The sequence below is a fragment of the Dasypus novemcinctus genome, chromosome 23 (genome assembly GCF_030445035.2).
Source record: "Dasypus novemcinctus isolate mDasNov1 chromosome 23, mDasNov1.1.hap2, whole genome shotgun sequence".
NCBI lineage: Eukaryota > Metazoa > Chordata > Mammalia > Cingulata > Dasypodidae > Dasypus > Dasypus novemcinctus.
Window position 1 is genome coordinate 56,834,668 of NC_080695.1, and position 16,616 is coordinate 56,851,283.

At 49.4% G+C, this 16,616-nt stretch overlaps 1 protein-coding gene across 5 annotated transcripts in view; it reads left to right on the forward strand.

Annotated features, from left to right (window-relative positions):
* The window catches only part of MYH11 (myosin heavy chain 11), a 125,451-nt gene that overhangs the window by 34,710 nt on the left and 74,125 nt on the right, over positions 1-16,616 (forward strand). For all 5 annotated transcript variants that reach the window (XM_004471878.5, XM_058286386.2, XM_058286385.2 and 2 more), the window contains exon 4: positions 14,436-14,463. In XM_004471878.5, coding sequence (XP_004471935.2) covers positions 14,436-14,463 — 28 coding nt within the window. The remainder of the gene's footprint in view (positions 1-14,435; positions 14,464-16,616) is intronic.

A 16,616-nucleotide genomic window follows, 5' to 3' on the forward strand; every position in this document is an offset into this window, starting at 1 on the left:
CCTCTGTGACTGGTAGCTATCAGCTGGGATATGCCTCATCAACCTGAGAGTTCTCTTTAATGCTCTAAGAGTGTATCGTTTGTTTCCTGGTTTCCATATCTTCCTCCTCCTTGGTTTACTCTTCTGTTTCCATGGAGCATCTCCTCCAGAGCTTTTAAGACAGGATGCATGCGAAGCAAATTGAGATCTTGCATGTCTGAAAGAAGTGATGCTCCTTTAATACTTATGGGATGGTTTAGCTGGGTTTAAACTTCTGACCGGGAAATGGCTTTCTTGCAAAATTTTGAAGATACTTTGCCTTCTAGCTTCAGCATTTTTTTATATCCCTTAATTTTTATTCTGTAATATATATATGACCTAAAATTTCCCCCCTTTTAACCACATTCACATATAAAATTCAGTGCTCTTACTTACACTCATAATAATGTGGTGCCATCACCACCATCCATTTCTAAAACTTTTCAATCAACCTAAATAGAAATTCCATACAAATTAAGCATTAACTCCCCATCCTTTAACCCCAACACAACCCCTGAAAACCTGTGTCTAAATTCTAACTCTATGAGTGTTTGCTTATTCTAATTATTTCATATCGGTGAGATCATGTCTTTTTCCTTTTGTGTCTAGTTTATTTCACTTAGCATAATGTCTTCAAGGTTCATCCATGTTGTCATAGGAATCAGGACTTCATTCCTTTTTACGGCTGAATTAATTCCATTGCATGTGTATCCTACAGTTTGTTTATCCATTCATCAGGCGATGGACAACTTTGGTTGCTTTCATCTTCTTGCAATTGTGAATAATGCCGCTATGTGCATCAGTGTGCAGATATCTGTTCAAGTCCCTGCTTTCAATTCTTTTAGTATATACCTAGTGGAGCGATTGCTGGGTCATATGGCTAACTTGACTCTTGATCCTTAGTGTGTACCATTTTCTTTTTCTCCTCTGGAAGCTTTTAGGGTCTTCTTTATGTCCCTGTTCATGACAATGGGACTTGGCATGAATATTTTCATCCATTGTGCTGGGGACTGAGTGGACCCTCTTGATCTGTTAACTTGTGTCCTTATGTTCTAGGAAATTTTTGTCAGTTATTTCCTTGATTATTTCTTCCCTTCTGTGTTCTCTGATCTGAATTTCTAGAATTCCTGTTATTTCTATAATGGAACTCCAATTGGTCCTTTACTTTTTCTTTCTACCTTTTCATCTCCTTATCTTTTTGTCCCCTAGATTGTATTAAGAAATTAATGTAGTTTAATCACAACCAATTTACTTTCTAGGTTAACTAAGTAATACGAAGAGGTTTTTCTTTAAAATTTATAAGTACAATCTGCATATACATGATTTTAAGAATAATATGTTAACTTCAATATACAACTAAATTCTAATGTCCTCATTTTAAATTTAAAGAAATCGTCCCTTACAAGACCAAAATAACCCATAGGACGTGAGGTTGGTTTTTCCTTTTTTTAAAAAAAGCAAATGTGCACCACGATGTTTCAAGAAGTAAGGCAGATGCCATGAAAGCGAAAGCTGGAGTTTGCAATATACCACATCTATTACTTAGGGGATATAAATTGAACATGGTGTTCATTCTAATTAAGCAATCAGGTAATACTATGGCAAGTTAGTTTGCAGCATCGAAACCGTCCATTTAATTTCTTTGTTCTTGGTGATCAGAGGGCCCACGTTGTCTCCCGTCTCTCCGCTGTGTTTTGTGGTGAGATTCATCAGAGTGGAAACAGCCATACACAGCTTTACCTCCCAAATCCTCCGTGTTGAAAGCGTGTCCTGCCTCGGGGTTGTCTTTCTGGATGTGCAGATTCACCATAGCTTTGTTGCAATGCTCTTTAACAAAATCTTCTGTAAGCCTGAAAACCAATTGCAGCTGCTCCAGCGGCTGTGGTAGCTGCTGTGGTCCAGTCAGCGCGTGTGCTGCACTGGGAATTCAGACTCAGGGTGTCACTGCTTGCAAGGTGTGTGCCCAAGATCCTGAGCACAGACAGAACTCGTGAGGGCAACCGGAGTCGAGGTGTGAGAGGCGGGCTAAGCGCGCGGACACCAGCCTCTCATCTCATCTTCTACTTCTCCGTTCTGGACAACTTCATCTTCCAACCCTTCCACTGAGTTTCTAACTTCTGCTATTGTTTCCAAGAGCTCTATTTTGTTTTCTGAATGTTCCTTTTTTCTAGCTTTCTTTTTCCATGGGGGCAAAAGCCTGTTCTTGGAGGGACTTCTCCCTGCACAGTCTCTGTTTCATCCAGGTCTCGGTTGTCCCCTTTGATATGTTCTGACTCTGTCATTCTAGTTCTTCTCATGCCTGGGGATTCTTGACTGTCTACCTGGGACCTCAAGGGCGGGCGGCACGTAAGAGTCGGAGTCAGCTCGGTGCTTGTGGGAGGGGCTGTGCAATGCTGCTGCTTGGCCCTTTGGGGCACTTCTGATGTACCTTCCAGGCTTTTCTTCTTGGGCGGTTTCTTCCAAGAAAGCTTGTGTGGTTTTCTGCCTGGAGAACTTAAGTCTGATAACCGTCGTTTTGAGAGGCTAATGGAGAAGAGGCTGCGGGCTTCAAAATTTGGGATGAAATTTTGTTCTCCTTCTTTTGGTAGGACCCCCGGGGTCTCCCAGGCCAGAGACCCTCTGTGGACCCTCTCCAGAGAATAACTCTGATACCTTCTTGGGGTGTGGAAAGGCCAGCCTCTCAGCTCCAGGGAATACAGAGGTGCCTGGGGGCCTAACAGCTCAGAGAGACTCTCAGCCAGTCCCCCGCTGTCAGCCCCTCCTCGGCTCTGGTGCTGCTGGTCGTGGGGTCGGGGGCACGGGCTATCGGGGGCGTAAATCAGGGCTCTTCTCAGCTTTCCCCCTGCTGGTTAGACGTCTCCTATCTTGGGACTTTCATGCCTCATCCTGCTTTCCAACTTCCAAGCTGTTGCTCTCCTGTCTCCTCCAGTTCTTTTTAAAATGATCCATCGTGTCTGCTTAAAATACCCCTTCACTGTCGCTTTAGTAGAGACTGGAGATGAAGAAGAGCTCAACACATGTGTTTGATCAGCCATTTCTTTGGTGGAAGTTCTCTGATGCCTTCTTTTTCAAATAAGTGATAATAAAGACAGCGGGTTTTTATTGTGCTTCCTACATGCCCAGGGATTTACAGGAATATTTCCAGTTAATCCTCATGCACACCTGCGTGATGGACAGGAGCAGATTAGCACCTTGAAGGTCAAGCATGGCAATGACTGTGGTGTCTGCACGTGTGGCTCCCGTTCAGAATGATACTAAGTTATGAAGGAAGTGCGAGGAAAGACTGCAAAGTTTCAGTTTTTCCTATAATGTTTACCTAGGGTTTTTTTTGCTGTTTTTTTTACCAAACAGCAGATTCTTTCATGTTCTTTTTCTTTATTGCGCCCTCCCTTCCTTTCTTTCCTCCTGTGTGTGCAAATGTCTTAAGGACTTACATGGCTTGTTGGGTAATGGAAGCAGGTGCTGTTATTAGCCCCGTTCTATAGCTGGGGAAACTGAGGCTCAGAGAGGCGACACTTGATGAAGGCCATGTCAGTGGAGAGCCGGATTTGGCCTGGGTTTATCTGACTCCCAAGCCGTGGCCTTCGCGGTTCGTCGGTCGCAGCACTCAGCTGCTGGACAGAGAAGCCCGCAGTGCGCTGGAGGCTGCTGGCTCCCCTGGGCCATCTCTTCCCATCGCAGGGTGCTGGGTGCTGCGGGTGCCCTGAAGCGTCTCTGAAGGTTTCCTGACCAGAACCACATTGGCTGCGCCCCCTCCCCTCCATGCGTCCCTGAGGGGGCGGGTGGTGAAAGGCAGATAAGGTCTCACTCTGCGGTGCTGAAAGGGACCCTCAGAGTTCTTCTGCAGGCCAGCCCCTGCCAGAGAGGAGGCGTTCTGTCCTCACCTAATTAGCACCAAATAGCCGCTCTCTGGGGATAAAGAAGAAACAGCAGCCAACCGCTAGCAGCCTGGGGCTCTGGGTTGAAGAGAAGTCTAAAGTGGGGCGGTGGAGCCCCACTCTCTCCTCTGCAGGTTCCCCCACTCAATCTGGTCCCTTTGACTGTGGCCGGCAGCTCTAGGGGTAAGGGTGGGGGGCTGCTCGCCCCCACCCCACCCCACGGACGATGCTGCTCTGCGCACGAGGCAGAGGGAAGACGGGAAGTTTCGTCAGCCCTGCCTGTGCCGCGTCCCCTCGCTGCTCTTCAAATAGGCCTGACTCTGCCCTCGCCAGCACCCTGCGGGGCGAGCACAGCATTCCCACTTGACAGATGAGGAAACAGGCTCAGAGGATCGTATAGGTGAGGTGGCCCGAGGACTGCGAATCAAGCCTGGGCTCAGGCTCCACCCCACCTGTATGGCCTGGGAAGTGTTTTGTCTCTCCTCCAAGGCAGTGTGGGGGACCTTGTGGGCCCTAGATGAGGAAACTGAGGTTCCAGAAGGCCCAGGGGCTGGCCTTGTAATTAAGAAGTGGTTGAACTTGGACCCGCTACCTCGACCTCCAGGTTTAGAATTGCAGGTGTCCATGACCAAGCTGTTTCACTGAGACACTATTTTTAGATGATGAGGATGGTGATAATACTAGAGATGACAATAATAGCAAATATCGAGCAGTTAGATATGCCGTGGGTCATTTTAAGCCTTTTCTGCGCCCAGTCTCATTTGATTATTTCATGCCCTCGGGAGCTTCAGGTTCTTACCCCAGTTTCTCTGATGAGGACACTGAAGTTCTGAGGGCCATGACATTTGCCCTAGAGATGGACCCAGAGATTAATTTCAAATTGTTGTACTCCAGAGACAGCGTTCCTACAGCTGCGAATCCAGAGAGGGGGCGGCTGCTCTCCTCTTTGCTTCCTGGAGCATTTTCTCCAGGCTCCTGGTTCTGCGTCTGGCCTCTTGCGGGTGAGGGCTGGTGGTGGCTCCATCTGTCCTTGAGTTATGGATGACTGCCTGTTAGAGGCTTGCAATAATTAACAAGCTGTAGCTCAGTTTCCCCTGATCTGCACTGGGGAAAGGCTAACCCCATCCCCCATAAGTCTCTGTGTCCAAGGGCATGGCGCTTCCCTGCAGATTAAACAAAGAAACCACATAGAGACTGGAGTAAAGGGAAGTGGAAACCTTTCCTACCTGCATATCAGACAGAGATAAAGAAACTCTTTAATCCCTACAGATCAAAGAAACATCTGTTCCTGCAGCATTCCAAGAAACCATAACTCCCTAACCTACTATCCTCTCTTCACTATAAGGGAAAATTTTCGCCTCTAGGGCTTCCTATGGGCCCCTGCACCTCCCTCGGACCCTCAACCCCCTCCCACCAACTATCATTCCCCCGTCTAGGAAAGTTCTGTAGAAATTCAAGTCCCCCCCTTCCAGGAGTGGGCTGAAGTCTGTTCTTCAGACCCCTCCGTTGGAAGAGCTTCTCAATAACTTCTCTCTCTGCCTGTGGTCATATCAGTCTCCAAGTCCCAGGAAGTGCCGTTTTTCTCCAGCACTGGCTGACTCTGATTTAGCACAAGCTGCTTGTCTTTGGTGGGAGGGGATGGGAGAAAGCAGTGAAGCACAATTTTTCCCCCCTTTTTTTAATAAATGGTAAATATTGAGTCAAAGAAATAGGAGGGGGAAGGTATCAGTCAAATTGTCACACCAAGGGATGTAGTGGCAAGGACGGGGCAGAACAGGCTGCTGTGAGGGGTTAGCCAGTGGCCTGTCCCAGGCTGGGAGCTCCCCCAGGGAGGGGGCAGTGGGATCCCTGGGGCGGGGGATCTGGAGCAGATTGGAGGGCAGAGCCCCTGAGGTGGGAGTGGAGACCTAAGGGGCCACCAGGAGAACATTGGTTTTCCTGCATCTCGAGCACCCTTCAACTGGCCAGTTCTGCTTTTTTTTTTTTTTAATTTGTAGAAAATTAAATATAACATATAATTTGCCATTTTTCCCATTTGTAAGTATGCAATTCAGTGGCATTAGTTACATTTGCCAAGTTGTGCAACCATCCCCGCTATCTAGTTCTAAAACTTTTTTATCACCCCAAAGAGAAACCCTGTACCCACTGAGCCTAACCCCCCTTCCTGCTCCCCCCAGCCCTGGAAAACTCCAGTCCACTTTCCGTCTCTATTCTAGATGTTTCAAACAAGTGGCATCCTGCAATCCAGTTCTGCTTTTAAAGATGCCAGGGCTTATTTGGGGTTGGAAAAGGCTTGTCCGGGTCCAGCAGAAGCCCCCTGGGGTGTCTCTTCTTACCCAGAAGCCCTTCCTACCCAGCTCTGCTAGGGAAGAAGAGTGGAGAGAGGAAGGCTAGAGAAAGCAAAGGGCCCTGCCCTCCATGTAGTGGCTCAGGACATGGGCTCTGGGGCCAGCTTCAAATCCCAGCTCTGCCAGGGCCTGAGCGTCTCTGTGCCTCAGTTTCCCCATTTGTCCCACAAAGATCATTCCTGGGCCCACTCCAGACTGTTGCTGTTGGGAGGGCTCATTTGCACAGTGAAGCCCCGTGCCTGGTCCATGCGCGCGTTCAGCAGGGGCCGGCTCTCATTCACTGAGGGCCCTCTTAGGAGGACAGGCGTGTTACACCAGGGCATTCACCTCCTCTGGCCACACCATCCCGAGATCCCCGAGATCCTGGTGAGCCTGCAGGCATGCACCTCCCGCTTCCCCGAGAAGGCAGAGAAGCAGTGAGCCCCGGGCTCTGCTCAGCCCCAGCTCGGTTTTCTCCTTTTATGGTCAGCCTCTAGGCTCCTGGCTCCCCAGCCATAAACCATGAGCTTGTGTTTGGGATCAGGCGGAAATAGCTGGTCTGTTGGGAACTGGGAGCCTCCTGAGAGCCTGCAGGCCTGCGGTGGGGGAGGGTGGCCGAAGCCCGCCATCTCCTCAGAGAACCCACCGGGAGACTCGCCTTTCCAGGCCCAGAACGAGCGTGAGGTAAAGGAGCCCGGATGTGAGGGCCGCGGGCTCGAGGCTCCCCCAGGGGGAGGGCTGAGCCCCGGGCTTTAAATGTCCCAGGCCCTCGGCTTAGGATGCTCTGCCTCAGTGTCCCTCCTCGGGATCCCTACGGGACCTTCTCTGTGCCACACGCCTGTCACCTCAGCTGTGGAGGCTTCCTGACTCCCTCAGGGAATGTCAAAACCAAACTCCACCTTCCCATGTGCCCACTGTAGCCTCGCTCACCTCCGGCAGTCATTGCCTGCCGGCCTCCCTCACCGGATAAGTTTCTCAAAAGCAAGAACTAAGGGGTTCCCATCACACTCTGTGTTCCCAGAGCCTGACACATTAGAGGGCTCAGACCCTGGCTTGCTGAGTGGCTAAGCAGTGCCCGGACTTTTACCACGCTGCCTTCCTGAAGGAGAAGCAGTAAATATTGTGCCATCCAGGGCCAGCCCCATGCTTTGACCGCCAGGAGCTCTGGGCTAGTGGGCCAAGCACTCAAAACACTTTCGTAACTTCTGGAAACCTAACGGCCCTGTCTGAAGCTTAAGGAAGTGGACCTCTTGATTCAGAGACAGTGTAAAATTCAGATGATCTTTAAAAAAAAAAGCTTGATTGTGGTATAATTTTCATACTTAAAATTAATCCCTTTTTAGTGTACAATTCACTGACAATCAACAAATTTACAGGGTTATGCAGTCGTGGCCACAGTTATACATTTGTGTCACTCCAAAAAGAAATCTTGTGCTCATTTTCAGTCACTTGCCATTCCCATCCCCTCTAGATTTGCCTGTTCTGAACACTTCATGTAAGTGGAATCATACAATATGTGGTCTTTTGTGACAGGCCTCTTTTACTTAGCATGTTTTTGAAGTTCATTTATGTTGTAGCATGTATCAGTTACTCATTCCTATTGATTGCGCAACTCTATTCCATTGCAGGAGTGTACCAGGTTTTGTTTATCCATTCATCAGTTGATGAACATTTGGACTGTTGCCACTTTTTGGCTGTTATGAATAGTGTAAATCTTTACCATTCCAAATAGTCTGTATCCTCCCCAGAAAAGCACTGAAAGGGTAGCCAGGTTAAGCAGTGATCATCACGAGGTAAAGTACTCTGATGGTGGGAACCTTGCTATCATGGGAGCCAGGACCACTACTAGGCCATGTGACACCTTTGTAGAATTAGGAAAAGGCACCCCTCTCTCAAGGCACTTTACTTCCATCTGCTGGAAAATTGTTGTAATAAATATGCAAATCTAAAATACCATGACTTTAAAATGCTGTTTGACCTAAAGTAAGGGGGAAATGGAAAGGAGAAATGAGTTTATATGGCTACGAGTTTCTAAAAAAGAGTCTGGAGGCTGGCAGAAGGTTTGCCCTCATGCACAACTGAGCAGAGTCAGAGAGACAGATAAAGCAGATACAACCCCCAGATATTGGTTCCTTTGAGGGCTAAAGAGACCCATGGGAGTTATGGTCATGGCCGATGGGGTTAACTACCAGGGCAGATGGCCCCTCTTTGGAAATGGTGTTTATGTGTGATGAATCTGGACTCAGATGGGATCTCCCTTCATAAGACTTTCATGCTAATGTGCTGGAGGTGCAGTTAATGTTGGGGTTTAAGATATATTTAGGGGATTTGAATCTCTGGACTGACAATGTGATAGCCAGATCCTGAGCCTCAACAGACTCCAGCACCTACAATCTGATTTATTGGACTTACCACACTCAGCTAAGATGGAGGTGAAGAAGGACAACCACCACACCATGGAGCCTAGAGTGATTACAACTGAAAATGGGAGGATTGCATCCAGCATCCAGGTGGAATCTGAGCCTCCTCTTGACATAAAGGTGCAATGGACACAACCAATCCAGTGTCCACATAGAAGAGGTGGCATTGGATTGGGAAAAGTGGACATAATGGACAAAGGGTATGGGGAAAGGCAGGAAGAGATGAGAGGTGGAGGCGTCTTCGGGACATGGAGCTGCCCTGGATGGTGCTTCAGAGGTAATCACCGGACATTGTAAATCCTCACAGGGCCTACATGATGGAATAGAGGAGAGTATGGGCCATGATGTGAACCAATGTATATGAGGTGCAGAGGTGCCCAAAGATGTACTTACCAAATCCAATGGATGTGTCATGATGATGGGAACGAGTGTTGTTGGGGGGGGGGGAGAGGGGGGGTGGGGGGGTGGGGTTGAATGGGACCTCACATATATATTTTTAATGTAATATTATTACAAAGTCAATAAAAAAAAAAATTTAAAAAAAAATATGCAAATCTATGACTGAGGTGAATGACTTCCCCTAGAGTTGTGCAGTGTACAACCTGCACGGCTATTCATGGCAGCCCTGGAGGGGAGCTATAGACAAAGGGCCACCTCGGCTCTAGGGAGGTATAGAGAGAAAGAAAGCATCATGGAGGAGGTGATGTCCAGGATGATGTTTTAAGAATGGTTTAGGCTAGAGGGAAAATGGCAGAAGAAGTAGCATGAGGAAAGCCTGGAGAGTGGACACTGCTGGTGAATTCTAAGAATGCTGCCCTTTCTTGAGTGTGACCTTAACCTCAGGCTCAGGGAGAGAATCTGATAGAAAGCCCCATGAAATCAGTTTCCTTGGGCTCTGCACGGGAAACTACCCACATGGAGCCTTTCTTCTGTTCTTTGATAGCCAAGGCGCTGTTAGCTGCCTGCCCTTGGAGGAGGTGTGTTTCCACTGGGAATGTCCCCAACACAGAGCTGTCCATTGGCTCCTGAGCCTTCCCCTAGAGCCTGCTCCTTCTCCAGGGCGCCCCTGAGCACCTGACCCTGGAGCCATCTTGTCCTCTGGCCCAGGCTGTGCAGCTGCTGGGAAAGCGTGGCTTTCTCCCTGCAACAGAGAGATCAGGACAGCTGTGTCAAAAGAGCTGGAGGGAGGGTGGAAGGGAAGAGCAGGGGGGCAGCCATCCAGGAGCCCACTGGGCTGATGAGAGGGCGGCACTGACGGGGTGGTAGGTGGGGGCAGGCCATAGTGGACCTCTGAGAAAGGATGAAGCGTGAGCTGACTGTTTTCAGAAGACCCCTGTGGCTGCTGTGTGGGGGTGGACTGTGGGGGTGCAGGCAGAAGTAGGGGGACTGGGGAGGAAGGTCAAGGCCAGAGTGATAGTCCTTGGGCCAGGGTGTGTGCTGGTGATGGTCTCAGATTCAAGAAATGCTTGGCAAGTGGACACTCTCCAGGGAGCTTCTAAGCCACCCCAGGGACCTTCTCATGCCTCAGTTTCCTTCTTTCCACCTTGAACTGTAGCACACCCGCTTCCCTGGCCTGGGAAAGAGGCCCCACTCCCTCTCTTGGCAGTTCCATGCTGGCCCCACAAGCTGCCTGATCCCCCACAACCTTTCCCAAGGCCCCAGGACTTGGGCTACTCAGGGTCCGTGTTCCAGTTCCTGTGCACTGCCCTCTACTTGGGAAAGCAGAGAAAGTCCAGGCCCTGACAAATGATACTTCAGAACCTGGTCTGTGGAAATGGATGTGGCTCAGGTGATTGAGTTCCTGCCTACCACATCGGAGGCCCATGATTTGGTTCCTGGTGCCTCCTAAAGAAGACAGCAAGCTGGTGTGGTAGGAAGGCATGGCAAGCTGACACAACAAGATGACGCAACAAGAAACACAAGAAGAAAAAACATAATGAGAGACCCAACAAAGGAGGGAACAGAGGTTTCCGGTGTCTCCCAGAGAAGATGAACAAGACGGCAAGCTGATATGATGGGCAGGTGTGGCAAACTGACACGACAAGATGATGCAAGAAGAGACACAAAAAGAAAAAACATAACAAGAGACACAACAAGGCAGGGAACAGACGTGGCTCATATGATTAGGTGCTTCCCTCCCACATCGGAAGTCCTGGGTTTGGTTCCCAGTGCCTTCTAAAGAAACAAGGAAGACAAGGATACAGCAAGTGCAAACAACAAGGGACTGGGGAGAAATAAATAAATAAAATAAATCTTAAAAAAAAAAAAGCAAAAACCTGGTTAGTAGGTGTATTAGTCAGCCAAAGGGGTGCTGATGAAAAATACCAGAAATTGGTTGGTTTTTATAAAGGGTATTTATTTGGGATAGGAGCTTACAGATACTAGCTATAAGGCATAAGTTACTTCCCTCACCAAAGTCTATTTTCACGTGTTGGAGCAAGATGGCTGCCGACGGCTGTGAGCGTTCAGGCTTCCTGGGTTCCTCCCTTCCAGGGTCTTGCTTTTCTCTGGGTTCAGGGTTTTTCTCTTCCCAGGGCTTGTGTCTTTCTGGGCTCAGGGTTCTTCTCCTTCTGGGGCTTGCTTCTCTTTCCTTTGTAGGCTTATTTCCTGGGGCTCCAGCTTAAGGCTTCAGCATCAAACTCCAACATCAAAACTCCAATATCAAAAAACCTTAACTCTGTCCTTTGTCATGCCATTTATCTGTGAGTTCCAGTGAGGACCCGACACCCTAATGATGTGGCCCAGTCAAAGCCCTAATCATAACTTAATCACACCCAGGTACAGACGAGATTACAAACATAATCCAATATCTATTTTTGGAATTCATAACCATATCAAACTGCTACGTTTGGGAAGCAGATGTGGCTCAACCAGTTGGGCTCCTGCCTATCACATGGGAGGTCCTGGGTTCGGGTCCTGGTGCCTCCTAAAAGAAAATGAGCAGACACTACCCCTGCCACAAAAACAAACGAAAAACAAAAACCAGGCTAGATGCCGCTCCTGCTGTAATGAGCAGATGCCACAAGCCAGCAGACATTGCAGGCCATGGACAGCGGATGTGGCTCAGGCCGTTGAGCCTCCGTTGAACACCTGACATTTGCCTCTCAGGTGGGAAGTCCCGGGTTCGGTTCCTGGTGCCTCCCGCAGAAGGTGAGCAAACAAGGAGCAGACATATGAGAGAACCATCTGGGGGAGAGGGGATAAATAAAGAAAAATAAAGTAAATAATCTCAAAAAACCAAAATCCTTGTTAGCCATCAGAGTGGCCGTGTGACTTTGGGCCATCTAGCCTCAATTTCCTCAACTCTAGAAGGATCAGGACCAAGGGCTCCGTGCGGGAAATGAGTGAATGAATGACTAGGTGGGTTTCTCGTGTATGTGTTGGACTTCCCCATCAAGGAGATCGTGTCTCTTGGGTTTGGGGTTGGCTTTTGTAAAAAGCTCAGCAGGTCAAGTCTTCCCTGAGCCAAGGCACAGGGCTTGGGGGCTGGAGGTCCAGAAATGGACCCAGGATGTTTCTGCCTACGAGGGGCTCATGATTCCATGGGGCGGACACACAAGGGAAGAGAAAAAAGCAAGCCTGAGACGGAAGCACAGGTGTCAGAGGGCTGCAGACCTGGGCTTTGAATCTGTCTGGGGGGTGGACGGAACCAGGGGCTGCTCCAGAGCTTCTCCGTGGTGGGGGCTTGGGGGCAGGCGTTTAGTTGTTCGGGCCCTGGGGGCTTTCCTCGGGGGTTCATTCTCTCCAGCAAGTTTGGCTGTGTATCTGCGACGCCTTGGGGGCGCGATGGAGTCTTCCAAGGTCCTGGCTCCTTCACCGTGGGGAGGGCTTCCTGGAGGAGGCGCTGTGGGGACTGAGGGACGAGGAAGTCGGCAGGGACGGAAGGGAGGGCTCCTCGGAGGCGGAGCGAAGTCGTGGTGGAGGCGCGTCCAGGGACGGGGCTTCCTGGGCTGCTGGAGGTCAGGGGAGAGGCCGACAGCGGGGCTGGGGCTGCGCAGGCGCAGGGGCGGGCAGTCTTGGATGCCTTGGGCGCCGGGGAGCACGGGGGCTGGTGGTTTAGAAGGAAAAGCACCAGCTTGGCATAATGCCATAGAAGGGAGGGAAAACCCTGGCAGGCGCCACCACACACGGTGATGGAGGGCAACATGTGGACACCCAGGCGCCTCCTGACGTGATAGGACAAGTAGGACACTCTTCCTCTGTGGCTTTCTTCCCCCAAGCCCATCACTCCAGGCTCAAGATGAGAAAAACCTCTGCCTAGCCATTTTAAGTGTGAAATTCAGTGAATTCTGGTGAACTTCTGGAGTCGTGTGGGCATCACCACAAGCCAGTCTGAGAACGCCGCCGTGGTGCCGCATGCCCCTTTGCAGTCATCCTCTGTCTGTCTTTATGGCGCCTGCTCTGGACGTTTCTTATAAATGGGATCACGTCCTGCGGCCCCTTGCGTCTGGCTTCTTTGACTCGGCCTGAGGGGTCCGAGGCCGAGCCCGCTGCGGCCCGTGTCGGCACGCCGTCCCGTCGCCTGGCTGCCCACGTTTTGAGCGTCTGTGCATCGGGTGGTGGACATTTGGGCTGGCTCCACCTCTTGTCTAGCGTGATAATGACGCTGTGAATAATCGTGGTCCAGTCTTTGTAGGGAAATATGTTTTCATTTCTCTCAGTGGACTCTTAGGAGTGGAACTGCTGGACCCTGGGGTAAATTCATGTTTAACTTTTTAAGAAACTGCCAAAAGAGAAGAGCTCAAAGAAAGAAGTGATTGGTTAGCTGGGTGTGTTAGAAAGATCACATGCGGCCGAGCACTGTGAGGGTGGGAGGCAGCTGGGAGGGAGGGGTTAAGACATGCAGCCTGGGCATTGCCCACCGGGGGGTAGGAAGCCAGGATTTCTAATCGTGCCCATCTCCCTCGACATAGAGGAAATGGGCTCCAGCGTCGTTAGCACCTGCTTAGGCAAGATGGCTCTCCCCAAAGTCTCTGGTCTGCCAGGGTTCTCTGCTGGCAAGCGACAGAGCCCAACTCTGGCTCCTTCTAGAGGAAAAGAATTCAGGAAGGAGAATCGTGTTGCTCACAGAAGGGACAGGGAGACAGGAGGGCCAGGCTTGGAAAATGGCAGGAACGGGGGCTCCGCAGGCTCTGGGGGCCCAGGAAGTGCCGCCTTGGGGCGCTGTCCACCTGCTGTGCTTGCCTTGTCCTCCAATCAGTGTGATCGAAACTCAGCATTGACGTAGCCTGGGGCACTTTTGTCAACTCTCGGCTGGGGCCGGGGGAGCTTGAGAGGGCAATCCCACCAAGGCTGTACCTGACGTGGGGGCATAATTCTCCTAGAGGAATGCACGGTGCTCTTCCCAGAAGAAGAGGGAATGGATTGTCAAAAAACAAAAATATCTATTACACCATATCACAGGTGAAGGAACAGAGGCGTGGAGAGGTTAAAAATATTGGTCCACGCTAGGGGGTGGGACGTGACCAAGTGGGACCACAGAACGCCTGGATCCCAAGTCCAGGTTCCATCTGTGACCTAGTCTGGGCAGGATGGAGCTGGCGGGGCTGGGGTGCTCGCTGCCTCAGAGTAAGCCAGGCCCCAGCATCTTGCTGGGCACGGTTTTCCTGCCACCCTCTTGGCTTTGGCTTTGCCCCCCTATGCTGTGGGCAACGAGCCCAGCTGGCCCCTTGCCGGCCCGGTGGGACCAGCAGCCAGGACTTAGATGGGAGGCCCCGGGAATAGCTTTGCCCAAACCAGAATCAGCTCGGAGCTAACTCTCACTCATGGCTCTTTGTTCTTTCTGTTCACAGATCGAGAGGACCAGTCCATTCTGTGCACGTAAGTGGAGCTGCTTCTCACTGTTTTCTGGAGCTGAGAGCCCGCCTAGTAAAGAAACAGGCTGTGAGGCCAGGGATCTTTTTTTTTTTAATTGTAGTAACATAGCTACAACTCAATTTCCCATTTTAACTACTCTCAAATGTATAATTCAGTGGTATTAATTATATTAAAAATATTGTGCTTCCATCACTTAGCTTTTTCATCACTCACCCCAACTCTATCACTTCTGACAGAAACTCTGCACCTATTGAGCAGTTATCGCCTCTCTCCCCCATCCCCCTGTGACCTGTCATCCGCTTTCTGTCTCTAGGAAATTAGCGTACTCTAGAAATTGTAGTCTATGTCATTTTGTGTCTGGCTTACTGCAGGTTTTTAAAAGATGTTTTTTATTAACATCAGGTGATACTAAGGGACCTCAGCAGAGCAGAGGTGAAGGCCTGGAGGTATCCATCTGGGTTTTCTCTGTCTTTGCTGCGTGCCGGCTCTTGGTTTTTTGGGCAAGCTGCTTAAGACTGCAAGGCTCAGTCTCCTCAGCTGTAGAATGGGGGCAGCAGTTCCCAGGTGCTCACTTCCCAGGTGTGTTGGGAGAACTGGAGACTTTGCATCATGCCTGGCTCCTCGTAAGTGTGCAGTGCTTGTTGCCTGGTGACAGTTGCTATTAACCTGAGTTCTTTTTGGTCTTGCTCACTGGTATTGAGAGAACCTGGCTGTGGTAGAACAACTGGTCTAGCCCCGGGATCTGAGTTAGACCTCTGGGGATCAGCACACAGTAGCCTACCGGCCAAAGACCACTGCCTGCCTCTTTTTGTAAATAAAGTTTTATTGGAACACAGCCATGCCCGTTCATTTACCTGTTGCCTAAGGCTGCTTTTGTATCACAGCAGCAGAGTTGAGTAGTCGGGACAAAGGCATTTGTGACCTGCAATGCCTGAAATATTTACTATCTGGTATTTTATGGAAATTTTTGCCAACCCAGCTTTAGGCAAATCAGTTGACTTACCTTTGCCTCCCATTTTTCTGTTCTTTATGTTCTGCCATAAGGACAAATTAAATTAAAAAATTTTTAAAGATAATTGTAAAACTTTTAAATATATGTGGATAGAGATAATACTTTTATAGTAGAAAAAATTAAATAAAATGCACAAAATGAAAGAGGAAAAAAAGTAATGCAGATAAATGAGCAATAGGAAAAGCTCACCCACAGCCTACCAAAAAGTTGAGCACCAGTAACCCTTCCAGTTGGTGTTTTTTGGCTAGGCAGTTCTCAGAAGTCTTGATCCCAACTGTATGCATATTTTTTTTCTCCTGCTTTTTCCCATGTTGCATTCCAACGAAATCATTTTTCCATGGTATTTACAAATATTCCTTTGGAATCATCACCTCATGTTCCGCAGCTTTATTGGGCAGTCATGTATTTACCATCTGCCCCCTATTCCTGGGGTCAGACTCTTAAGTCGTTGCTAATTTTCCCCTCAAATCAAAAACACCATGGTAGACCACTTTGTTCATGAAACTGCTTCTGTGATTTCCAAGCTCTTCTCTTTAAGGATTGTTCCAGAAGGACGTTCATGAGCACAGAGGTGGGAAAGGTATTTGAGTCTCCTGATTCAGGACGTGATAGGCCGGTTTGAAATAGAATTTGTGTTCCTGCCTCGAGCACCTGCTGAAGGAACAGGACCCTTGACTCCAGTGTCCCCAGCTGCGTCCGCCTGGCCCCAAATTTATGCTTTGGGCTGTAGGTGCAAATTAGTATTCGATTAATATTATTCTTTAAGTGGAATCCCTTTTTAAAAATAAAATCTTTATTTGGGAATGATTTCAGAGTTACCAAAAAGTTGGCAAAGACAGTAGAGCGCATTCCCACACGGCCCTCCCCGTTTCGGTTTCCACGATGCTAACATCTTCTGTCATTGCACATTTGTCACCACTGAGCAGCCCCCATTGGCACGGGACTGTCGAAGAAACTGTCGACTTTATTCTAATGGCACTCGTTTTTCCACTAATGTCCTTTCCCTGTTTCTGGATCCCAGTCCGGATCCCTGACTATACTGAGCCGTCACGTCTCCTCGGCAGCTCGTGGCTGTGACAGTTTCTCAGATTTCCCTGGTTTTCACGGCCTTGACAGTTTTCAGGGGGCCCGTTCAGGGACTGAG